The sequence below is a fragment of the Nilaparvata lugens genome, chromosome 6 (genome assembly GCF_014356525.2).
Source record: "Nilaparvata lugens isolate BPH chromosome 6, ASM1435652v1, whole genome shotgun sequence".
NCBI lineage: Eukaryota > Metazoa > Arthropoda > Insecta > Hemiptera > Delphacidae > Nilaparvata > Nilaparvata lugens.
Genome location: NC_052509.1, coordinates 51,492,338 through 51,514,655, shown reverse-complemented (window position 1 = coordinate 51,514,655; position 22,318 = coordinate 51,492,338). Strand labels below are relative to the sequence as shown.

The window sequence follows — 22,318 nt, the reverse complement described above, 5'->3', positions numbered from 1 at the left end:
CTTTCCTTTGATTTTTGTCGTGACGATTCGTGCGAAGGAGAGTGGCCAGCCGAGCATCCACAAAATTTGTGAATAAACAAATCAATTTATAATTTTATTATTCCATGTATTTAATGTACGGTACCTATATTTAATATAGGGGCCTACATCATCCCATCCAGACACTGATCTTTACCAGCTTGGCTTGCACAAAGAAAGTGTGCAAGCGGTACCACTTATTATAAAAATCAAATAGTTAAAACTGTTTCTTTGAACGACCATAGTATAATTTAATTTCTATTTCGCCTCAAATTACTGTACCAGGACCTCCTATATACTAAAAGGTAGTATGATGAGATATTAAGGTAGTATACAGGAAGTCCTGACGGTACCGGTATACTACCGTATGCAAGTTCAAAAATCTGTACCACTCTTCAAATTTCGGGGATGTTTACAAGAAAAAATAACCGATACTGTACCCACCTACTAAGGCTGCAATTTAACCCTAAGCTTATGTATTTTCAGTAAACCAGTTGTCTGAAAGCTAACGTAATGTTTATAGTGATTACTTAATTGCATAAAGCGCAAGTAATTCTACCTACTGCACTGAAAGGGCGAGAATATAAGGCGTTATTTAACGGCAGGGCTGGAAACTCTCAGATTGGCTGATTCCCCGTCACCCTAGTCAACCAATAGGAGAGCTTCCTCCACTACAGACTCGTCTGAAAACGCACAAGGTCTCGTCCCAAGAGTTGAACGTTTCCAAGACGATTGACGCTAAAGGAATTGATAGTTATCATAAAACTATTTATTACTGAGTTTAGTAAAAATATATTGACTGTGGTTGTGCCTTTCAATTTCTAGATAAAATACTTGAACAGTTATAGTATTTCTGTGAAATAAAAGATGTCTGGTGGGTGCTTTGACATAAGAAACAAATTTTTCAATTTTTTATGCGATACTTTGTGGGTTTTTCATTAAACTGAAGTTGAAGAAGACTGATAACCATTTGATTCTTTAATGTATAATTTATAAAAATATCACAAATATACGTGTGGTAAAAAACTATGAACATACTTCATAAATAATTAAAGGCTACCTATTTTTTATAATGATCACAAATATTGGTTATTCTTAAAATTAATTTTTAAAAATTGTATTCAAGTTATATACAGAACTGGGACAAATTTTATAATATAAAAGGATTATTAGTCAAATTCATAGATAATAAATATTTGGACTATGTATCTGAATAAAATTATTATAAATTTCAAGATAGATCTTGAATTTAATAAATTAATCTTCTTCACAGAAGGAAATATCAATAATAGGCCTACCAGTGCACAATCTTTATTATGTTATCTCAATAATACTTTAGCCAAGTATAATGATTCTTTCAAATAAATAAATGAATCTCTCAAAAACTGATACTAATAATTATACAAGTTCTTTTCCTGTATATATTTTAGGAAAATTATTTCTCGTCATTAATATTGTTAAAATTCTGGAACAGTTTACTTCAAAGCCTATTCTATTATTCTAACTTGATTGAATAACGTTTCTTCATTTGGATTACTGTAGTCTTCTCGTTTCAGTTTCTAGTCAACCTTTCTTATTTGTAGTGATCCACTCAGCTTTTTCACTCGACGATTTATTTGAGCTTTTCACTTGAATGAATTGACGATTATGCTCAATGTCCTAAAATCGTAGAATTCCTTAATTGTACTGTAGTATTAGCCTACAAATACTATTGAATATACACAGGTGGTACTAACACCTACGCACTTCTTGGCATATTTATATTCTACACTATTTACCTAGTCATCACACATTACACACTCATACATTTTTTTACAATCAAAATTAAAATATAGATATTGTAAAATATTTTTAAACAAAAAATACGGAAATATAATATGGTCTATTAGGAAATTGACAGAAAAAATACATGATTAAAATACAGAAGAGCTGAGAAAGCATTAACTAAAATAATTTATTAATATCGTGTTGATTGATAATAGTCGACAAAGAAGTCAGTTGAGTCACGCTAAATTATAAGGTTGTCGTGAAATAGAAATTCAAGTATCTACTTGTATTTTTTACACAAGTAAGAACACAACTCAAATTAATATTACAAAAAACATACATGATATTGTGAGGAATAGGCTCACATGTAGAAAATAATTGATACCAAAAATTATAAAGTGGCATTTCATCTTCTTAAAAATTATAATTTCCAGTTAATGAATTACGTACTAAGATGAGCATCAAAATAATCAGGTAGTTCCCGTGAACTTTTAAAACACAAGTGTCCAAAACTGTATTGCCTATCAACTGCTAAGTGGAAATAATAATGCATAAAAAATACCACTTCGATAATAATTATTGATATCAATCATTTACTAGATGTGAGCCTATTTCCCACAATATAAATATACTTTATCTAATTATGGAATAGATAAAAATAAAACTCATGATAAAACAAAAGAACAATTCCAACTCATTAGAATTTCCTCTAAATCAATGTGGAAATGCACTAATAACAAAGTTAATTCATTTAAGGGTCTTTGTATAACAGATATTCTCTGAATTATAAGCATAATCAGATGAAAAACAAAAATAGTAAGGTAGCACAAGAAGTGTAGGTTCAAAATTTCATGAATTGCACATAGGCGGCAGTTATCGATTTGTATAAGAGAATCTTCACAAACCGTTAAGCAATGCACTGATGTTTAAAGCTGTAATCCACATTCAAGTGCTTCCTAATTGATTCATTCACATTGGACACAATAACATAACTCAAGTTTTAGTGAATTTTATTTAGTATCACCAACTCTGTGCTTCTAATTACTCATAATATGGTTGTGAAGTTCTTCTTTATTGCTAGCTATTTTAGACAGACCAACTATGGTTTCAACATCAAGAAATACAATAATGATTGTATTTTATTTATATCACTAATTTGTATAAAATTAACATATCTATTTCTTCAAATAACATTTCAAAGATTAAAGATTTGGAGATGCAATTGAATATTACGAGTTGAACTACAAATGAGATTACAAAGAGGATCTATGATAATAATAATAATACACCTACTTGCGTACGAAAATCGACTATTATTATAATAGATTATAATGATGTCAAACATAATACAGTAGAAAACAATAAAGTAATAAAAATTTACAGGACTCATTTACATGTCATTTGCAAGTAATTGTTTTAAAAATGTCAAAAACATTTCCCTTGAAATAATTTTTACTGATGCATAAAGGCGGATTCGCACAAGTTCTATAGGGACTCGCTCGGCCGGGAGCTAATGGGAATAGACCCAATAGAAATCATGATAGTTATATTTTCACTGGACCGGTCACTGACTCTTGTTATGTGGGAATCCGCCCTTATGAGACAATTTTGTCGAATTAAGGCAAATTTCCACAGATCAGTATCAGCTTACGTGTCCACTTCAGTCAATATATTATATCATCAAGTTCTAATGTTGGGACTATTCACGCCCAGCCCGGCCGATCGACTATGAATAGTCCCATAATAACTCATGGGAATTATATTTTCACTGGACCGATCACTGACTATGATACAGTTCTGTGGGAATCCGCCCTAAGTTAGTAAGTTTTTCGCTGGGTTTTAGATTCAGTTAATGTTGTTTCATATGTAAATCCAAACTAGAACTGAAAATAATATTGGAAATAAACCAAACCCTGCTTCAAAGTTTTAAAGTCTTAAAAAGTTTATTTTTCCTGACTTTGGACTTTCACTATGCTAGATCTTCTTCAAGCACGTCACCATGTTTGGACTTCATCTTCATATGTAAATGAAATTGAACCTGTAAAAAGGAGAATACAAAGTCAAACATAGGTCATAAACTAATATGAAAGCTAATAAAATTATAGTTTATATACAATAAGTTGAGACTTGGCCCTCCATCCGAAGAAATAGCAGTGTTGTCAAATTGAGTATATTCCTAATTCAACCACAGAATTGTATGTAGAATATCATCCCGATATTCCAGTGGTGCTAAAAATTTCACGGATAAAAGGAAATTAATTTTTTTATGAAATTGAAATAATCACAAAAATGCGTTTTTCGTTTGAATAACAATTCTCTCAGAATAATTATGGGATATCAAAATAGCTGGGAGAATGATTTTCCTTTCTATCGATGTTTAGATAATTTTTATCCGACCTAAGGTTATTCTTCAATTAATGATTGTGTTCGTCAATGTAACGACATTTCTAGAAGAAAACATAAAATTTTCGACATGCTAGAAACGTCTTAGTTTCAAAAGATAAGTGGGTGGTGAAAGCGAAAAAGTTGGAAATAGCTAAAATTATTTGTCCTTCCCATTCGGTGTAATCAACCTGTTAACTTTGGAACCAATGTAAAATAACGGTATAATGATAATGGAAACAATGCATAACATCTTGGGGAATAGCAGCTTTTTTGTTTACAAAGTTCTTCAGGTTTTATTTCATACGGCAAACTTTGTGCCTCCAAGATATTGGGACTCGTAGAATGACGCACCTGTGATCAATTATTATTATTAACATTTTTATAAATTGCTCTCACAGGTATTGCACGTTCCACAACTGTCCAAGGATCCATGATAACTAAATAATCATGTGTTAACATCAATTGTGCAAAATTTCGAACGGTTATACAAATTTTCAACATTTCTCTTTTTCCTGTGCCACCCTTGTATCAGTAGGGGCCGTTTGCACATTACAAGCTCAAAGTGAATTCAATCAGTTGGCGGCTTAAGCTCAAAATAAAGCACATTATAACAAACGAGACTTGATATAGACTTAATACAGTTTAAAATGAAATTGCATATAAGCTAACGGCACTAACACTCGTGAAAGTGAGAGAGATCATGCGCGAAATAAGTATAAAATATGAATAAAACATACCTGCTCAATGCTTGAGGCAGCGAACTTATGATGGGACCGTATCCCTGGGAATTGTCATACAGCTCGAATAGAGGAGCTGCTACTAGCTTGTAGTTTTTAGGAACTGCAAATAGCGCTGAAAAATATCAAATTGTTAATAAATTATTGCCAGTAGCAATACAGTATTGGAAAATAATTACTTTTAGAAGTTACTAAATTACTGAAGGTTATATCAAATAAAAACCTTAAAAGTTAAGCAAACTTCTGGAGATTTGCAGGAAATAAATAGAAATTAATTTGAAAAATGACTAGCTGGAGGGAGAAAAGTATCATAATCTTACTCCAAATAAAACCCTCCAGATTTTTTGAATTTTAATACTACTCGAACTCAGTCTGTAGAAAGTATAATTTATTACTACTAATCTGAATAAAACAAGTTGAGACTCAAAAAATATCCGTGTTGCAGAATTGTGCTGAATTTCATTATTTTCATGCTATGACCGTTTTTACACTTACCAATAGTCGGTCGACATTAATCAGCGAGAAATCGGTGAGTGTGAAAACGGCCAACCCCATATGACTGGAAATATTCGAATTGACACTCTGAATCGATTGTCAAATTGGATGTATCCAGTTATATGGGCTTGCATAAAAATATTGAAATTTAGTACACAGATATTTTGTTTTACGAACTTGATTTATTCAGAGTATAAAATGAATCTCCGGAACCTTATTATACAGAGCCACTCAAGTCACGTTCATAAGCGGACACAAAGAAGCCACTGCTAATAATCCGATTTGAGAAGGAATTATGACAGCAGAATAGCAGCTAGCTAATATTATACTTAATGAGGAGCTGAATACACATTGATTGTATATGCGCAGGTCACACATGATCTGTGACTCTGTTCCATAAGTTTAGTAACAAAGAATGGCCCATTTGCTTAGCTAAGGCAAACCTTTCTATCAAGTATAACTATAATCCAGCTGATATCATGCTTTAGTGGTCACTTTTCACATCAGAATGATGCATGAGTCACTGCAGTAGCTTCACTGTTTCACTGGAAATCGCCCTGTATAATACGGCTAAGAGAGTTTTAATGACTATGCTTCATGGTAGTGAATACTGGAAAGGACCAATAGGTAATGTAAGAAGCATATTGGCAAAAAAAGGAAGATATTTCCAACTTTATAAGCCGGGAGAATGCTAAAAAAAGGTGAATCTAGAAAGTAGCACAGTTACAATTGCACAATAGTAGTAACTGTCAAATGGATCTGAACTGCCAATATCTACAAAGTGAATCTTTAATATGCGACTATTATTTTCAATATCATTGTACTGATTGGAAATCAGTACTGAACTGACAAATAAATAATTTTGATAATTCACACAAAAGACCAAAAAGATACTTTCCAAGCCTAAGAAATAACAGAGGTGTTTTTGTGCAAAACTAAAGTTGGTAGTAGTTTATCTGGAACTACACCCAAGAACAAAAATTATCATATTTTTGACACACCTATTGCATTGTACTACAAATAATAACAGAAGTTAATAACATTTTTCACTCTATCAATAGTAAGGTGTCAGATTAAGATTTTCAAGGCAATTTTAGTTGGTAAGTTGAATCAACAATCAAATCAATTATTTATTATAATTTCTTCTAATGACCTGAATATTCAAGAGAAAAGATAGCATAAGCTATCATAGCTTATGATATCTTTTCTCTATTATATTTATTAGTATTGCCATATACATTTTCATAGAATATTACACTTGTAATACACTTTAAAAATATGATGATTCGTATAAAATTACACGTTATTTAAAGCCAGATTTTCCTCACAGGAAAAGTGAAATATTTTTAGACTTCAAAATTAACATAATTATTTAGTTACACATACAAAAAAGTTTTATTATAATAAAAAAGGATCATTTTTACTAATATAATGTGAAAGCTGAATTAGTTTACACCTGATAATTTACTTAAAATTTTCATTAAAAATGATTTTAAACATTTAGGACAGATTATAATTTGTCGTTTGATAGATAATATATCCCTAGCTCTTCTATAAATACATCTTATTTATTACTATACATCTTAGTAAATAGAAAATATTAGTTTCTCAACAATAAATAATTAAAACTGTATTTTAGTAATTAGAGAAGCTTCACATGACAGTCGTGAATTCAAGTTTGTTCAATTATCAGAGCATTAAATATCAATTTTCGACAATTTTATCCAAAATGAGCAAAACATAGCAAATAATGTTGAAATTTGTTCACTTGAAAAGATAATAACCTTGTATAATTATTATGAAAAACAAATACTTCTGGAAACAAAGAATTCGATTGTATAAATTAGCCAATACAGACTGAATAATTTTTGGGAACAAAAGTCTACTCGAATTATAAATATAAACAAAGAAGGATTTCAGTAAGACGATACATTCTCCACATTACATAAATTATAATCATTCATCATTTATGTAAAACAACGGCAATGCCTCATCATACAGAGATACATTATTATTTTATAAAAATGTGAAAGACATAAATACAGGATAATAAATAACAAAAACCTAACATTATCAAGTTGATTAAAGAGCAAGGACTAACAAGGACGATTCAAAATGAATATCAGTTACTTACAAATAAATTAATAATTAAAAACTAAAGAATAGAGTAAAGAGTGATGTTTTTGAAACATCCTGGGAAATGAAAAATCAATTTCTTCGTTAACAAGAAATTAGTATGAATAAACCAATGATTTTTTGGAAATACTTTGGTTGAACATTTAAAAATAATCTTCAAATATTTTAAAATCATCGGGAAATTAATTAATATATAATACGACTGATATTAACAACATTCTTTTCACAAAAAGTACATGAGTAATTTTGGAATAGAAGGCCCGATGAGGATTCGTAAAACTAATACAAGAAAATAATTTCAGAAAGTCTCATTGATACGGATGGAGAAAATGCAGTTTTTAACAAGATGGATCAAAATTTGAGTTCTCATGTTGTAATCGCTGACAATCAAGGTTGTGAACTGCTAAACTCAACTAAACTACAAGAGTAGCTCCTTAGTTTAATAATTATTATTCCAATGTTAATTAATGGATGTACTTTCAATAAAGCAGCAAAATATGTACTGACATATTGTCACATAAAAAAAGAAGATAAAGGGTAATTTTTCTAGTTGATTGCAAATTACAAAAGACAATTTTATAATTTAGACTCACTCAAAAAAAAAAAAACTGACTTACATTAAGCATTGCTTTCACAATTGTCATGAATTCTTTCACTTTGAACAAAGATAGCTTCAAAACAATAATTATTCCGATCTTTAAGATTAAACAATCACAGTTAGTAAGAGTACACTATAATTCTCTAGTTTGGTTGAACCAATTAAATGTATAATTTGGTTTACAACTGAGTCGCGACAGAATAATATCCTTATTACAATCTTCTTGGGAGTCCCAACTTGAAATTATTATAATAATGACCGAATTACAACGTTATTTATAGAAATCGAGACACATTATATTAATGTAAGTAGTGCAGATAGAATTCACCATGTAAAAATAAATGTGCTATTTTCTTTCAGACACTTATCAAACAAAGTAAGATAAACAAGACATCATGGAATGAAACTGAATTATGTTTATGGTGGACCATAATATTATCAACAGCAGATTTTAAATAGGAATTTTCCAGTTGCTAATAATTTTCAAGTTGGGACTATTTGGTAACAAAAATCATCCGGAAGATTTCAGTTTAGGTGAAGTTGCATTTTCGGGTCAGGACTCACTGCGAAATAAAGATATACAACGATTACAAATCGGTTGCAAAAGCGAAATCATTCGAAACTTCAACTAAGTTGTTCCTCAAACATCAATAAAATTTCATTTTCGACTCTATTAAACCTTAATACAAACCATGACAAAATTCAGATACATACTTGAGTACTTATGAGCCAACTTGGTTTTGATTTTGAAGTGAAAATATAGAATGAAAGGGAGAATAAATTTACTGATAGAGAAAACGCGTATAATTACTGAAGCTTCGGCTAATTTGAAATTGAACGTAAAATTCTCTACTGATGAACTATGTAAAGAAAAATGTTTTGTATAGAAACAATTGCCAAGGACCATTATATTACACACATGATTGAATCAATCGAAAATTTCAAGCATTATTCCAAAAATAATTTTTAAAACTATCAAGTTAGTATTGAAGCGGCTACTTAAAGCTATGAGTAATTTTTGTCTTCCATAAAATGTCTACCCAGAGTCGTTGGTTTTAAGAATAATGTGCTTGTGTGAGAATAATTATTGTACAATATACATTATTTTGTTCTGTTGTAAGTGTATAAGTATGTTCTAGCTTTCAGTTAATGTATCAAGCAGGTAACAAGTGAATTGTAATGAAGAGTTGATGAAAATTTGGGTTTCACCACAAAAATCAATGATTAAGGATACATTTATTCCTGTTTCAAACATGTCACTGAAGTATGCGTTTCTATTCTCTGGGCCTATATTCTACACTGATTATTCTAATTCAAGTTTAGGATTTTTCAACCATATTAAGATAATGGAGAAAGATGAAGGGAAGGGGGGGGGGTAGAAAGGAAGTGGGATAAGTGGAGATGATGATGAGAACAGGATGAAGAATGGTGTGTTATGTGTTATTGAAGAGAGAGGATTGGAAATCTACTCAATTCAAGAGTTGACAGCCATGAATCTGTCTCTCACTCAAGCACAAAATTTGTAACTTTACAACGAGACAAGAAATGAGAATTATACATAATCTTTACAGAAATGTATATCAATAGTCACCCCCACTCCTTCCAACTCTATTTACAAATGATCAGTAATTAATCTTTCACAATAGTTTGTACAATTTGTAAAACATGCAACAAAATACGTTTATCAGCAATAATAACTAACACAGAATATGATTACAGTACAATGATATTTGTCTATTATACTATACCCTTTTCGGCTAGCTGCACTAAAAACAGGCGCTTGTGTTCTTTTGGTTTGGTGATGTGCGGAGGAATGTAGGGGTATTGGGGCGGCTCGAAGTTCGGCCTCCACCAGTTGCCAATCGTATCCTCGACGGTCCATTCTTGCTTGACGCCATCTTGACGGCCCAGAGTCTAAAACACCGCACACGTTCCAAAACAAACATTATCTACACTGCTGGTCGAATTCGCCTATACTAACGGCCATTACTACAATCACTCATTAACAATCAATTACAAACACATTGAAAAATACAAGTTACAGTTCTACCTACAGAATAAACAACTAGTGACAAAAATGAAGCAAACCCCTAATTATTTATGTAAACCAATATTTCCTGTACAAACTGTAACTAACTGTGCTTGCTTTGTGGAACACTAGCTGAAAATGCTCACCGAAATACCAATACTTTGAGCGGTTCTACACTGCATCAAATAACTTCTAACCCGCGTTCTCTAACACTAGTATATTGATTATAAAAGTGCTGAACAATCATAACCTCTTTTGGACTAATTATTGTCAATCAAAATTCGGGAATGGAATAGTAAGGGCTGTAAGCCTGTTTTTCCATTTCCAATCATTTTATTATTGTGTTTTATCATTGTTGAATAAAAATTAATTAATATTTTCTTCAAATAATGTATATATTTAGGGCTACTTGATACATAATTTGTGAAATAACATTATAGTACCCTTTTGAGGAGTTTTAAATGTGTGTTTTTTAATTGTTATTTTATATTATAAACTTCTCAAAAAGGGTACTATGATGTTATTTTACACATAATTAATATTTATTCATTTTATTTTTACAAAAAAATCAAAGATCTGGAGACAAAAACTAAGCATACCTTGAATGATTTCTCTCCCCAAATTTAGACATTTAGGGCCGGTTTCCGAGCTCGGGATTTAGCTAAGTCCTAGACTTTAAACAGCTGGAGTCAGAAAATTGGTTTTCCAAAACGGGACGTAGTCGCAGTCACTATCATAGTCACGTTTGAATTAAATTTCGAAAAACTAGAAAATTGAACACAAAATAAAATAAAGAGAAAATAGTGTAAAGTTTCAGCTATTTTGAATTGTTTAGAAAAAAAAACTACGACTATTGTTATAAAAGCTGCGAATATGCCCCGTTTTGGAAAGCCAATTTTCTGACTCCAGCTGTTCAAAGTCTAGGACTTAGCTAAATCCCGAGCTCGGAAACCGGCCCTAAAAAAGTTTGAAATAGGGTTTCACTCCATATAATTTTCAATCGAAAAATATTTACACAAACCATATTTTTGAATTTAAATGTTTCGAATACCAAAATATTGTAATACGTGTAGAAACGTTTCTATATAAAATCTGTGTGGAAAATAGCTTTTACCTTTGATTCCCTCTCAATAGTAGGCTAATAGAGAATTCAGGGTGGAAGTTATGTGATGCTGAGAGAATGCTGTGAGAATGAGAATAAGCTAAAGAATAGTGGAACCTGTGTACCTAGGATTTCTCCATGGTATTACCACCGCCCAAGTAAGTTATTTTTGCTGAAGAATTACAACTGGTGTTCTACTAAAAGGTTTTTTATAATAAACATTCTGTAAAAGGTTTAACAACACCATTAGGCTTCCAGAAATTGTGTATTACAGATATGGTCGTTCAATTACATAGTTTATTCAAGAAAAAACACACAGGCTGTATAAAATATATATTTTATTCCTGGCTTATCAAAATAATTAGGGGTTTATAATATTGTATGGAATCTAGATCTAATTTAAGACCTAATGGCTCATCTCCCTCCAAGCAGCATTGAAAACTTACAATCCGATTTCAGTAGTGACTCTTCTTTATCAAACACAAGTGAAAATTTCAAGTGTGAAATTGTTGCTTATATTGTACATTTAAAGTCCATATATGAAACTATTTGAATACAAATTCAGGAAGCTCAACAGCTATAACATTATTTTCATAAGCATTGTTATTGTTACATGGAATTTGAAGAAAATATAAATGGAGGACAAATATTATGATAAACTTTTTAGAACTGAACATGGTTGATATAGCATCAACAATACAAAACATATTGAGATATATTTAAGCAAGAGTTGAAGTGAGATTGAGCTCATTTTAAGTGTAATTTTCTTCTAGTCTTCGTAATAAATTACAACAAAAGATTCTTCTTAAACTGCTACAGTATTATGAAATAAATATTATTATCATCATCACACAAGGTGGTAATTATAATAAGCATACAGATTACCAACAACTAGAGTATAGAGGAACCTAATTGATTGAAATTTATTTTGTCGACAAATTATCAATGTTTTATCTAAAAAGTCCTGCCACAAAATTTGAGTTCAACTACAAACAAACTACAGTTCAACAATAACAGACGGTTTTATGCACTTGAATATGTTTCCAAAATGGGAAGGAATAACATTTTAATGAGAAGAAAATTTAATGACCAAGAGTTTCAATCTACCCTAGAAGGACCTGGGTCTTGTTTGATAAAAATTTAGACATCTTGTAACTATGAACAACTCACTAGGATTTGGTGGGTCATAGAAAGCGTGCTGTACAGCAAATAAGTGCATGTCTAGTAGACAAATAGAGCTGTTTCTATTTCACGGAGCTTCGAATCAGGCCCCTGAAGATGCAAGTTATTTTCAAAATTAAACGTCAAACCAGATTAAGAAAAACCACAACTTCAATTTTATAGTGTAAAGTGAATGTCGAATATATTGCAGAAATGGAACAATAATTAATTGTGCTAACTGTGAGACTCAAGTGAGACAAAAATCAAAACTGATATATACTCCATCATCTCAAAGAATTTCATTGAATGATGGAAAAATCGAATGTGAAAAGCTTCAATAACGTGCAGAGAAAAATTCGACGTGATTTAGAATTCCATTCAATGAAAAATTCGTAAACCCGTTGTATTAGTTCCGATAGAATTCTTAAATACCATTTCGCTACCGTGAGATAAGACTGAAATCTATTGCTTTTCAATATATTGATTGCCAAAAGCTACTGACTGACATCTGAATAGAATTATTTTCAACTAATATTTTCAGCAATTTTCTATTGTTGGTTCTTATTATTTCAAAAAAACCCAGGTTCAAAACATGGACAATTGAGAGAGGATAGCAATTACTAAAATAATCATAAACCACAAATCAAGTAATTCCACTTGCATAACTTTTTTCCTACGGATTCAGTAATCAGTAATAATACAAATCAATGTGTAACAGCTAGTATGATGATCTTTAGAAAGAACCAACGATTGAAATTGATTAGTTTTTTCGAGTTCTTATTTTAACCTACCGATATTGTTCTGTTATATAGAGACTAAATATTATTTGACTAAAATGAATTTCATTAGTTGGAGGGAGTTTGATTGGACCTGTTCAGTGTTGAATTATATGATACATAATTATGTCATAAAATCAATGTCTATTGTCATATCAAATTTACGAGTACAACTTGAAGAAAGCCATGACTATAATGTGACAACACCATTCAAAATTGTACACTAAGAAAGGGTTCTAGCTTCAAACATAATCTCCATATAAATGGAGATAAAAATTTTATGGTCCAGGATATCACTGAATATTAATAAATTATACAAATATCAAAAAGTAATATCGAAAAATAAGAATGTCAAAACTTTTATTGTAAGAATAGTTAAATGTCAATAGGAATTTGAATTTATTATGATAAAATTAGATAAGAGAATTCATTAGGCCTATTTATAAATTTGTTTTTTTGGACAAATTTCATTTTTAATATAAAAACTTTCATTATTAATTATTTATGTAGGTGTAGATTTAGAGAATATATTTATTTATCAATTACTAGCTTATATAAAATAAAAAATATGTTTCATATGAATATTATATTTAAAATACATGGGAGATAATGGTTACCTTATTATAATGTATTTAAAACTTAGTCACATCGAGTAACCTCTTCAGTAGAATGATAGAAAAATGTTGATACAATAATTATTGTATATTTACTTCATACTATCATTGCTTGAAATTGACAATGTATTGTGTTACATAATATTTCAATTGAAGAGAGAATTGAACTATTCTATGAATATCGAGGTATAATTTAGATTATATTTAAAATATTTGTAATTCATACATATTTATGAAATCTTGATCATGGAATGATCAAGATAATTTTTGTAATGAATTTCATGATAAATGTATTATATGGTTTCTTTCAGAACAATCAGACAAGAAAAATACTAAACTAAAGTTATATTATTGTTATTAGATATTTTCGAAGCAGAAAAAATAAATAAGAGTTAACTAACGATTTTTTTAAATTTTAGAACATTGCAACACATTCATGTATCGGTGATGAACTCGTGTGAAGGAGTGTTATAACAGGTCAAATTTTGGAAAATTGTTCGCAATAGTATATTAAGAATTATTTAACAAAGATTACGAAGTCTTGATTAACGAAGTCTTTTTACAATGACTCAAAAAGTATATACATTTAATGAGTCTAACAGAAGTTGGAATAAATAGCACAAGTTGAGAGATAAAGAGACGTTTTGAAATCAAATGTGTGACGATCAATAATCACACGTAATTATCAAATAGTCCACAAAAAATATTTTTGTTCGAACAAGAAAATTATTATTTCCTCATCACAAAATTTTATTCCATACATAAAATCCGTCAATTCCCTGTATTTCAAATACGTAACTGCAAATACAAATTTGCAAATACTTTTAATAAATTTTCAACACATATGAGAATGAATATCAAACATTGCCAATAAAAATGTAAAATAACATAACTGGGTTACATAAAAATTATGTTAATATTTATTTTGGCTTTTTATAGTTTTCAAACATAATAACGTTCCATGGGTAGAAAACGTCACATTAGTGAATTTCCAACCAATATTGATCATGAATATAATTTCATCTAGACAATTATACAACGCCAATTTAAATGGTAAAGTTAAAACAATGCTGAAACTCGAAAGCCTGTAGAACTTGATTTTCAATCGCTAAAGCAAGTATTTTATTAACATATTTGAAAGATTGAAAATAGCTTAATTACATATTTTTCAATGGATTACAGAATTTAAACTTATCATCTGGAATGTCGATAACACGCAGAGATCAATTTAAGAACAATTCATCACAATAATTGAAGAGAAACTTCAAGAATACTTTCGGTTTAAAATCACATTTCTCCTGGATGTAACAGTGTAACGAACTGAGGTAGTTTTCAGGTAACTTTGAAAAATATAATAATATTGTAAATATAAAAGAATATGTACGAGTTCTTAACAAATCATAAAGCAACTGAGAAAATTTTATTATTGTAATTATTATTATATTACCGGTATTATAAAAAATATTATTATCCAGGAAATATAAAGCCATGAAAGCTCTTAGCAAACAATAAACAAGAATATCGATACATTTAATAATGTTCATTAAAGATATAACAGTATCAATATTTCAGATACCTTGATATTCAATCAAACATTATTAGGCATAATATTAAAAAAGAAAAACATGTGTTAGAGAAATAACAAAATTTATAATACGAGCCGAATAGAGACAATCGTTTGCATGCCTCCTAATCCACTTAGCTTATGATATTATAATTTACATAATTAAAATATGCCAAGTATTAAGTTGGCCTACATTGGGAATAGCAGACTGATGTCACACGTGGTTCAAATAGGAGTATATGTGATGAAACGAGGTCATGAAATTGACAATTCTTGCACATATAGATAGAACAAGAAAATCAATGATTACGGATTTAAGAAAACATCAAAGTTGTACAGCAGGATGGATAGTTTAGTCCATGGGTTTCTACATCACTTTAGGATTTTAGAAAAATAGAATTTCTAACAATTCCGCAATTTCTCGAGCCTTTAATCACATATTTACAAAATTAATCTTATAATTTGAAATGGCTAATGTAGATTTTATTATCCAACAGTAGTATAGTTTAGAAGCCACTGATTTATTTTTAATACATAGCGCAGACAAGTTAACATTAAAACAGTTCAATTATAAAAAATACTATCGTATTATTAGAAAGACTTGCCAAATCAATACGTTGATTTCGACTTCATTTTACGTAGACTCAATTTACGAGTAGCGTGATATTTGGAGCAATTATAGTTTTTAAAATACAACAAAAAGTCTCATAGAGATTAGTGTTGGTGGTGAACAATGGATAAGGAGATTGATTTTATTTTAAATACATTGAAAATCGGTAAACAGGAATCATATTTCTCAATTACACTTATCGCTGATCCTACTCTTCATTAAAAAGTTTTGGTACAATAAATATTAGTGTACATGAATGAATATACATACAAATTCCAAAATACATACTTAATTTTGTAATAATAATTTGATGTCAACTTATGGAATTTAAAAATAGAAAACAGATAATACCAACACTTTTAGAATTACTTTATATTTTTTGATTATGTGACAAAGTTTAGACAGTAATGTCCACTCTACCACTTATCCACGAACATGGTATTAAACATAGAAGTTGTACACAGAACTGAAGATTTTCACAATGTTGAAGTATCTTTAAGTAGGCCTAACTTGCATTATGCTTGTCTGAAGAACTAAAAAAATAAGAATGACATACCTCAGTCAATAGTCTTTTCAATCCTTCTACTTCATCTTCACCGGGATTCAACTCACCACCTGGCCTGCAATAGACACATTCAAATTAATTCTTGATTCCATTGAAAAAATAATTGGATGCAATAGACACATTCAAATTAATTCTTGATTCCATTGAAAAAATAATTGGATAATTGAATGGAAAAATAACTTATTACATACATATTGGTTTGAATAAAGATACTAACGAACAAAAGTAATGGATACTGCGAAACAATCACCATATTGAGATCCGCGTTTTCAAGCCAGCATCTGATTAACATTGGCTTGCTACCCCTGTCTATCATTGGATTAAGCAGATAACTGCATCCTTTTCTAATCATACAACGTTGTCAAATTGTTTGCAGACTATGTAGGTATACAGAGTGAGTCATATGTATGGGAACCCTTCAATAAGTTGGAGACTGTTGTAGATATAATACTGTAACTTTCAGGATAAGTTATTGGTCAAATAATCCAACTTTTGTCGTACAACTGAATTTCAACCCCTCATAAGGGGGTGACTTAGGGGTTGCAAATCGAATAATTTAAATGTAAAAACCCATTTTGTAGTAGGGTGTTCATTTCAAAGGTCTTTTTAAAACAAGAAAGATGGCCTTTAACCTTCCGGTAGTCGCGCCCTACTCAATCACACGATCAGTCGCGTGTTGTATTTTGTACAACATCCAATTTTCCAAGTGTTATGTACTCTGCTTACTGTCAAAACATATTAATTAATTGTATAATTTCTTTTTCCATCTTCTTGGATTATTTTACGTATACGAACATTTGGATGATTACCATTTCATAGCCCAATAACGTACATCAAGCAAAGCCGACAATTCTGTGTTATTGGTTCGTTTACAGTCCCTGTATACAGTCTTTTCCTATCTTATGCACAGTGCAATTTATGCACTGTCGAGACTAAATGGCACCTAAAGACTGAATCATTGCTCGCTTGATACTGCAACTCAGTGGAGTGATGGGGGAAAAGTTTTGGAATTCATAGGTGACTCATTCACTGACACCACCCCATTCAATAGTTCTGTGCAGCAAAAAAACTGACACTGTAGTACTTTTTACAACAGCGCGACTGCCGGAAGGTTAAAATGATGTACCACAAAATGGCTGTCTACATTTAAAATATTCGACTTACAACCCGTAAGTCACCACCTTATGAGGGGTTGAAATTCAGTTGTACGTCAAAAGGTAGAGTATTTGACCAATAACTTATCCTGACAGTTACAGTATTATAACTACAACAGTTTCCAATTTATTGAAGGGTTCCCATATGACTCATTCTGTATAATGAACCACACGAATATTGAATCACAATTTATTATTTAATTGTGAAAAAATCTATTTCTTGATGAATTGATAACTATATTAGATCTGATATACCGGCATGATTTGAATCACAGCTATCTACTATAGAAGACGGTAGAAAAGGAAAAGTGACAACTATACCTTACTGTCATTTCCACTACTTTGAAACATTTATCTCAGTAGTAGCCTCAAAGTGACATTTACCAAATCTGTGAAAATGACCCGGTTAAGACACTTTCAAAGCACATATTTGAGACAAACCAAAGATAAGGAATAATTAAAAACGGATTGTTGTAAACCTAACCAGATGACTGCACGAAAAGCCATCCAAGTGTTCGTTCACAAACAAGTGTTTCTCCAAACCAGACCTATGAAAACCGATGACGTGTTTCATATAATAATATCAGCTACGGTAGCTGAAGATAAGAGGAGAATGATGAGGCCCCCACCAAAACATGAGAAAATCAAGTTGACTTTAAGGCTGTGCAAAGGCTGAAAATAAACTTTCTGTTGGTGATATTTTTCAAAGTTTTTCGATTTGTATATCAAGCTATCAAAATGGAAAAGGTTTCTCAAGAAAACATATTTTTTCCGATCATATTTTATGTTATTAATTTTTGAGATATGAGCGCCTAAAGTTTAAATTTTTGGGACAGAACATTTCAAATTCGGAAAGAGATAAATCAATGAGATTTAGAGGATAGATTCTTTATGGTATGTTTGATCTAGTAAAACAAAAACTTTCTAAAAAATAATTTTTTGAAAAAAGTTATTCAATTTACCAAAAATAACTCAACTAAAAGTTAATTTTTGGTTATTTTAAGTAAATTGAATAACTTTCTCAAAAATTGATATTTTCAAAAAAAAAAAATTGTTTCACTATAGTTGACCAAGCGAAAATGGGTCTCTCAAGGCCACTGCAATGTTGCCACTGGTGGCCACCCCTCACTCGACCAGTCTATATACATTGACTATATTTCTACACCCTGAACATAACTCTTTCCTTCTCATACCTTCCCTCTTCCTCTTTTCCGTCACTACCTGTCACAAATTCTTTTGATCACGTCAGGTTCAAAAGTTCTATTGTGTCTTTCTTTGAAGTTAGAACAATAACATCCCCCGTTACCTCCTCCCATCATCCGCTATATTCTTCAACATCATGCAATGAAGGAAAGAATATTGTTATGTATAATGTATAACTCTTTCTTGAGTCATGACATCAAGAAATCCAATTTTATAATGATGATTAGATTTTTTAAATGCAACTTTATAAATGCAACTATTTATAAACTGAGCTATTACTTCAATAACAATACTTCACTATCACATCCTCTCTCACACACACATTCACTTTCTCTCTTACTAGCCACCCTTAGTACAAAGTGGCAACAGTGTTGGTAGAGACGGGTGGTGGAGTCAAGAGCAAGCTTTGACCTTGAGGGACCCATTTTCGTTTGGCCAACTATAGATCAAAAATACCATAAAGAATCTATACTCCAAATCTCATGGATTTATCTCTAACCGAATTTGAAATGTTCTGGCCCCAAAAATTTAAACTTTAGACGCTCATATCTCAAAAATTAATGATCGGAAAAAATATTTTTTCCTGAGAAACCTTTATCATTTTGATAGCTTGATGATATACAATTCGAAAAACGTTGAAAAATATCTCCAGTAGCAAGTTTATTTTTAGTCTTTGCACAGCCTTAATGCGAATTCACTCATAATTTATTATGTTAAAAAGAGAATACGGATTCTGCATGCAAATGTACATTGATAAGATGGAGTGCCGCTTAATAAGACGCTTATAATGCACTGAAAAATACATGACGTCTATGACCCCCTTCCATGACTCAAAGTCAATGGTTGATAGACTCAAAGTACTATGCAGAGGACTAAGAGATTGACGGTGATCTATCCCAGCAAAGTCACTTAGAACACTAGAAACCTAATTCTATTACGGACTGAAGGCAAATGTTATGCATATACTTACAGTTTGAAAAATGTAGTTCCTAGTTGTAGTAGGAATACATGGGGCAATCCATGTTTATGGACAAGCAGAACTCCTTCCACTGTTCTCCGCATCCCTATTTTCTCGAATTCATCTCGCATTCTCTGAAATCTGGATGGAACGGACGGATCTTTCTCGAAAAGTGGTTCTCGTGTATTGAAAGTATAATTTGTAAGAGGATACCTGAAATTGAAGAATTAAAAATTAGTTTATTCAAAATTACAAATATTTGACAAGGGATTTTTTTTTGATTCATAGGCATTTATTAAAATTAAACATTGATAGGCATGTTTTGAGAGGAAAAGATGACAGCAATCTCAATCAAGTGTTGAAAAGAAATCCGGAAGGACGACGAGCGAGAGGAAAACCTCGACGTAAATAGTGGAGTCAAGTGAAGGCCAATATGGAGCAACCGAGGAGGACGCGGAGAATCGAGAGGGGTAGACGGGCTTTGTTGATGCGTCTAAATATCTACTTAGTAAGCATGTATCAAAATCAAGTCACCAGGGAATCCAATCGTTAGTGGTAAACAGGCAGCCACCAGTGGTGTCAGTATGTAAAATAAGCTGATAAACAAGGAATATTTAGCCCATAATTTCCTCTCGACCAATCAGGTACATCAATTGTGAGAATCAATTCACATTGTTAATATTGATTGAATGAGAAGCACTAATGTTATTTATGAGGAATGTGATAGCAGCACTTTAATTCAATGACCAACGATGATTCTCAGCCGCCAGTGGGACACTTTACTTTGAGTACACCAAGTATCGTTATTCAAATATAGTATTGATAGATGAACTAATCCAACTGGATACTATCGATAAATATTGATTAGGCTATTTGCGCATTCAAAGTAAAGTCTATCAGCCGCCAGTGGTGTCTCAAAGCAGCCGGACTGGCGACACCAGTTATAAGTTTATAAGAACAATAAGGCTTATAAGTTCAATAAGAACTTATAACATTCGGGAGCTAAGCCAGGTAATTTAATGTATAGTCCACACGTTGGCCCAGCCTGGTAAGCTTAGTCGCGTTGGTCTTGCCATCCACACTGCAATGTGACCAGTTCTTCATCAAGACCAGCGGTAGCCAGCAAGACATATCTACAATAGAAACTAAAAATAATTAAAAGGAACACAATAAACCCTATAAGAAAGTAATTCAATAACAATTAGCTTATAGCAACTTAATTACATATAAAAAACAAAGAAAACAGAACACGAAACAGCACGCATTTGTTGATACGTGCAAACTACCCTGGCGCTGGACGTCACTCGTATTGTGCCAACTTGTGGATGCGACATTATATTATGCACCATATAAATAGTTTGACAAGTCAGTTTTAATTTACTGTAGGGCCAAGGACTGCAGTTCTAAATGCTTATGGATGGCCCTAACCTCCCCGGTTATGTTCATAAACAATAAAAATGTTAAAAGATATATTAGATTGCTTTATAAATCAAGTGATTATGATGGTAGCTAGTAAGAGGCAACCAATTTCATAATTTAGTCCGGTAAGGTTATGTCAACTAAGCCAAGGAGTAGGTTAGGTTTATTAGGCAGAAACCAGAAAATGATAAATATAACTTGGAGCATAGACTAAGTTAGATCTGTGCTTAGAGTGTTCAAGTTCAAATACTAGTAAGCCTATAGATTTGAATAAAATGTTTATGTAACACAAGCTTTACTAACAACATAAAAGTCACGTTACTTTAATTGGCTATGATCGGACCTGGTTCACAACAGCGGTATTATAGCTTGACTAGAGTTCTAAATTTTAACTTATAAATTGATACAAAAGAGAACATAGGTAATTTACTATAAAAATATAATACTAGAATGTAATCAGGTCCACATGGTACCGGTACCATTTGATGAAGTAAAACTAACATGCCCATGCAGTGTAATAAACAGATAAAATGACATTGAATGAAATTTACTTACAGATTGATTGGCCTGTTAATATTAGCAAGGCTCTGGTTGGGAAAGGTCTGAGGGCCTTGATTATTTGCAGGCCGAGGTCTTGGCCATCCTGAATTATTTTGGATCGGCATTTTGAAGTCATTCGGCTTATTCATAGGAGCTGCTGCCATTTTATTTTGAGTCCGATCAATAAGTAAAGCAAAACTACAATACTAACTTAGTAATGCAATACTATTTGATTAGAACCACTTCAAAATTTAACATCAACAATAAATCGTGTATTCATCACAAATTTTACTCAATCGAAAACAAAGCAGAATCACTTTACTTTCACAACAAAACACAGCCGTACAACGGTATAGCGAAGAGCGTAGAAGAGTGGAGTCGAGTGTAATCAAGTTATAAGCTTTCTTCCTATTGGCCAAAACTTTGTTAAAGAGGTTTTCATTGGTCGGTTACTGGCGCTAGTGTTGACGTGATAAAGTGAAAACAA

At 31.4% G+C, this 22,318-nt stretch overlaps 1 protein-coding gene across 1 annotated transcript; it reads right to left on the bottom strand.

Moving 5' to 3' along the window:
- Positions 1–1,549: 1,549 nt before the first annotated feature.
- LOC111048443 (cleavage and polyadenylation specificity factor subunit 5) lies at positions 1,550–22,315 on the bottom strand. The gene is made up of 6 exons (XM_022334333.2): positions 21,847–22,315; positions 19,885–20,085; positions 16,549–16,612; positions 9,885–10,050; positions 4,908–5,022; positions 1,550–3,823 (listed from the first exon to the last, which is right to left on the bottom strand). The coding sequence occupies exons 1-6, from the start codon at positions 21,993–21,995 to the stop codon at positions 3,802–3,804; spliced, it is 717 nt and encodes a 238-aa protein (XP_022190025.2). The 5' UTR covers positions 21,996–22,315; the 3' UTR covers positions 1,550–3,801.
- Positions 22,316–22,318: the final 3 nt, after the last annotated feature.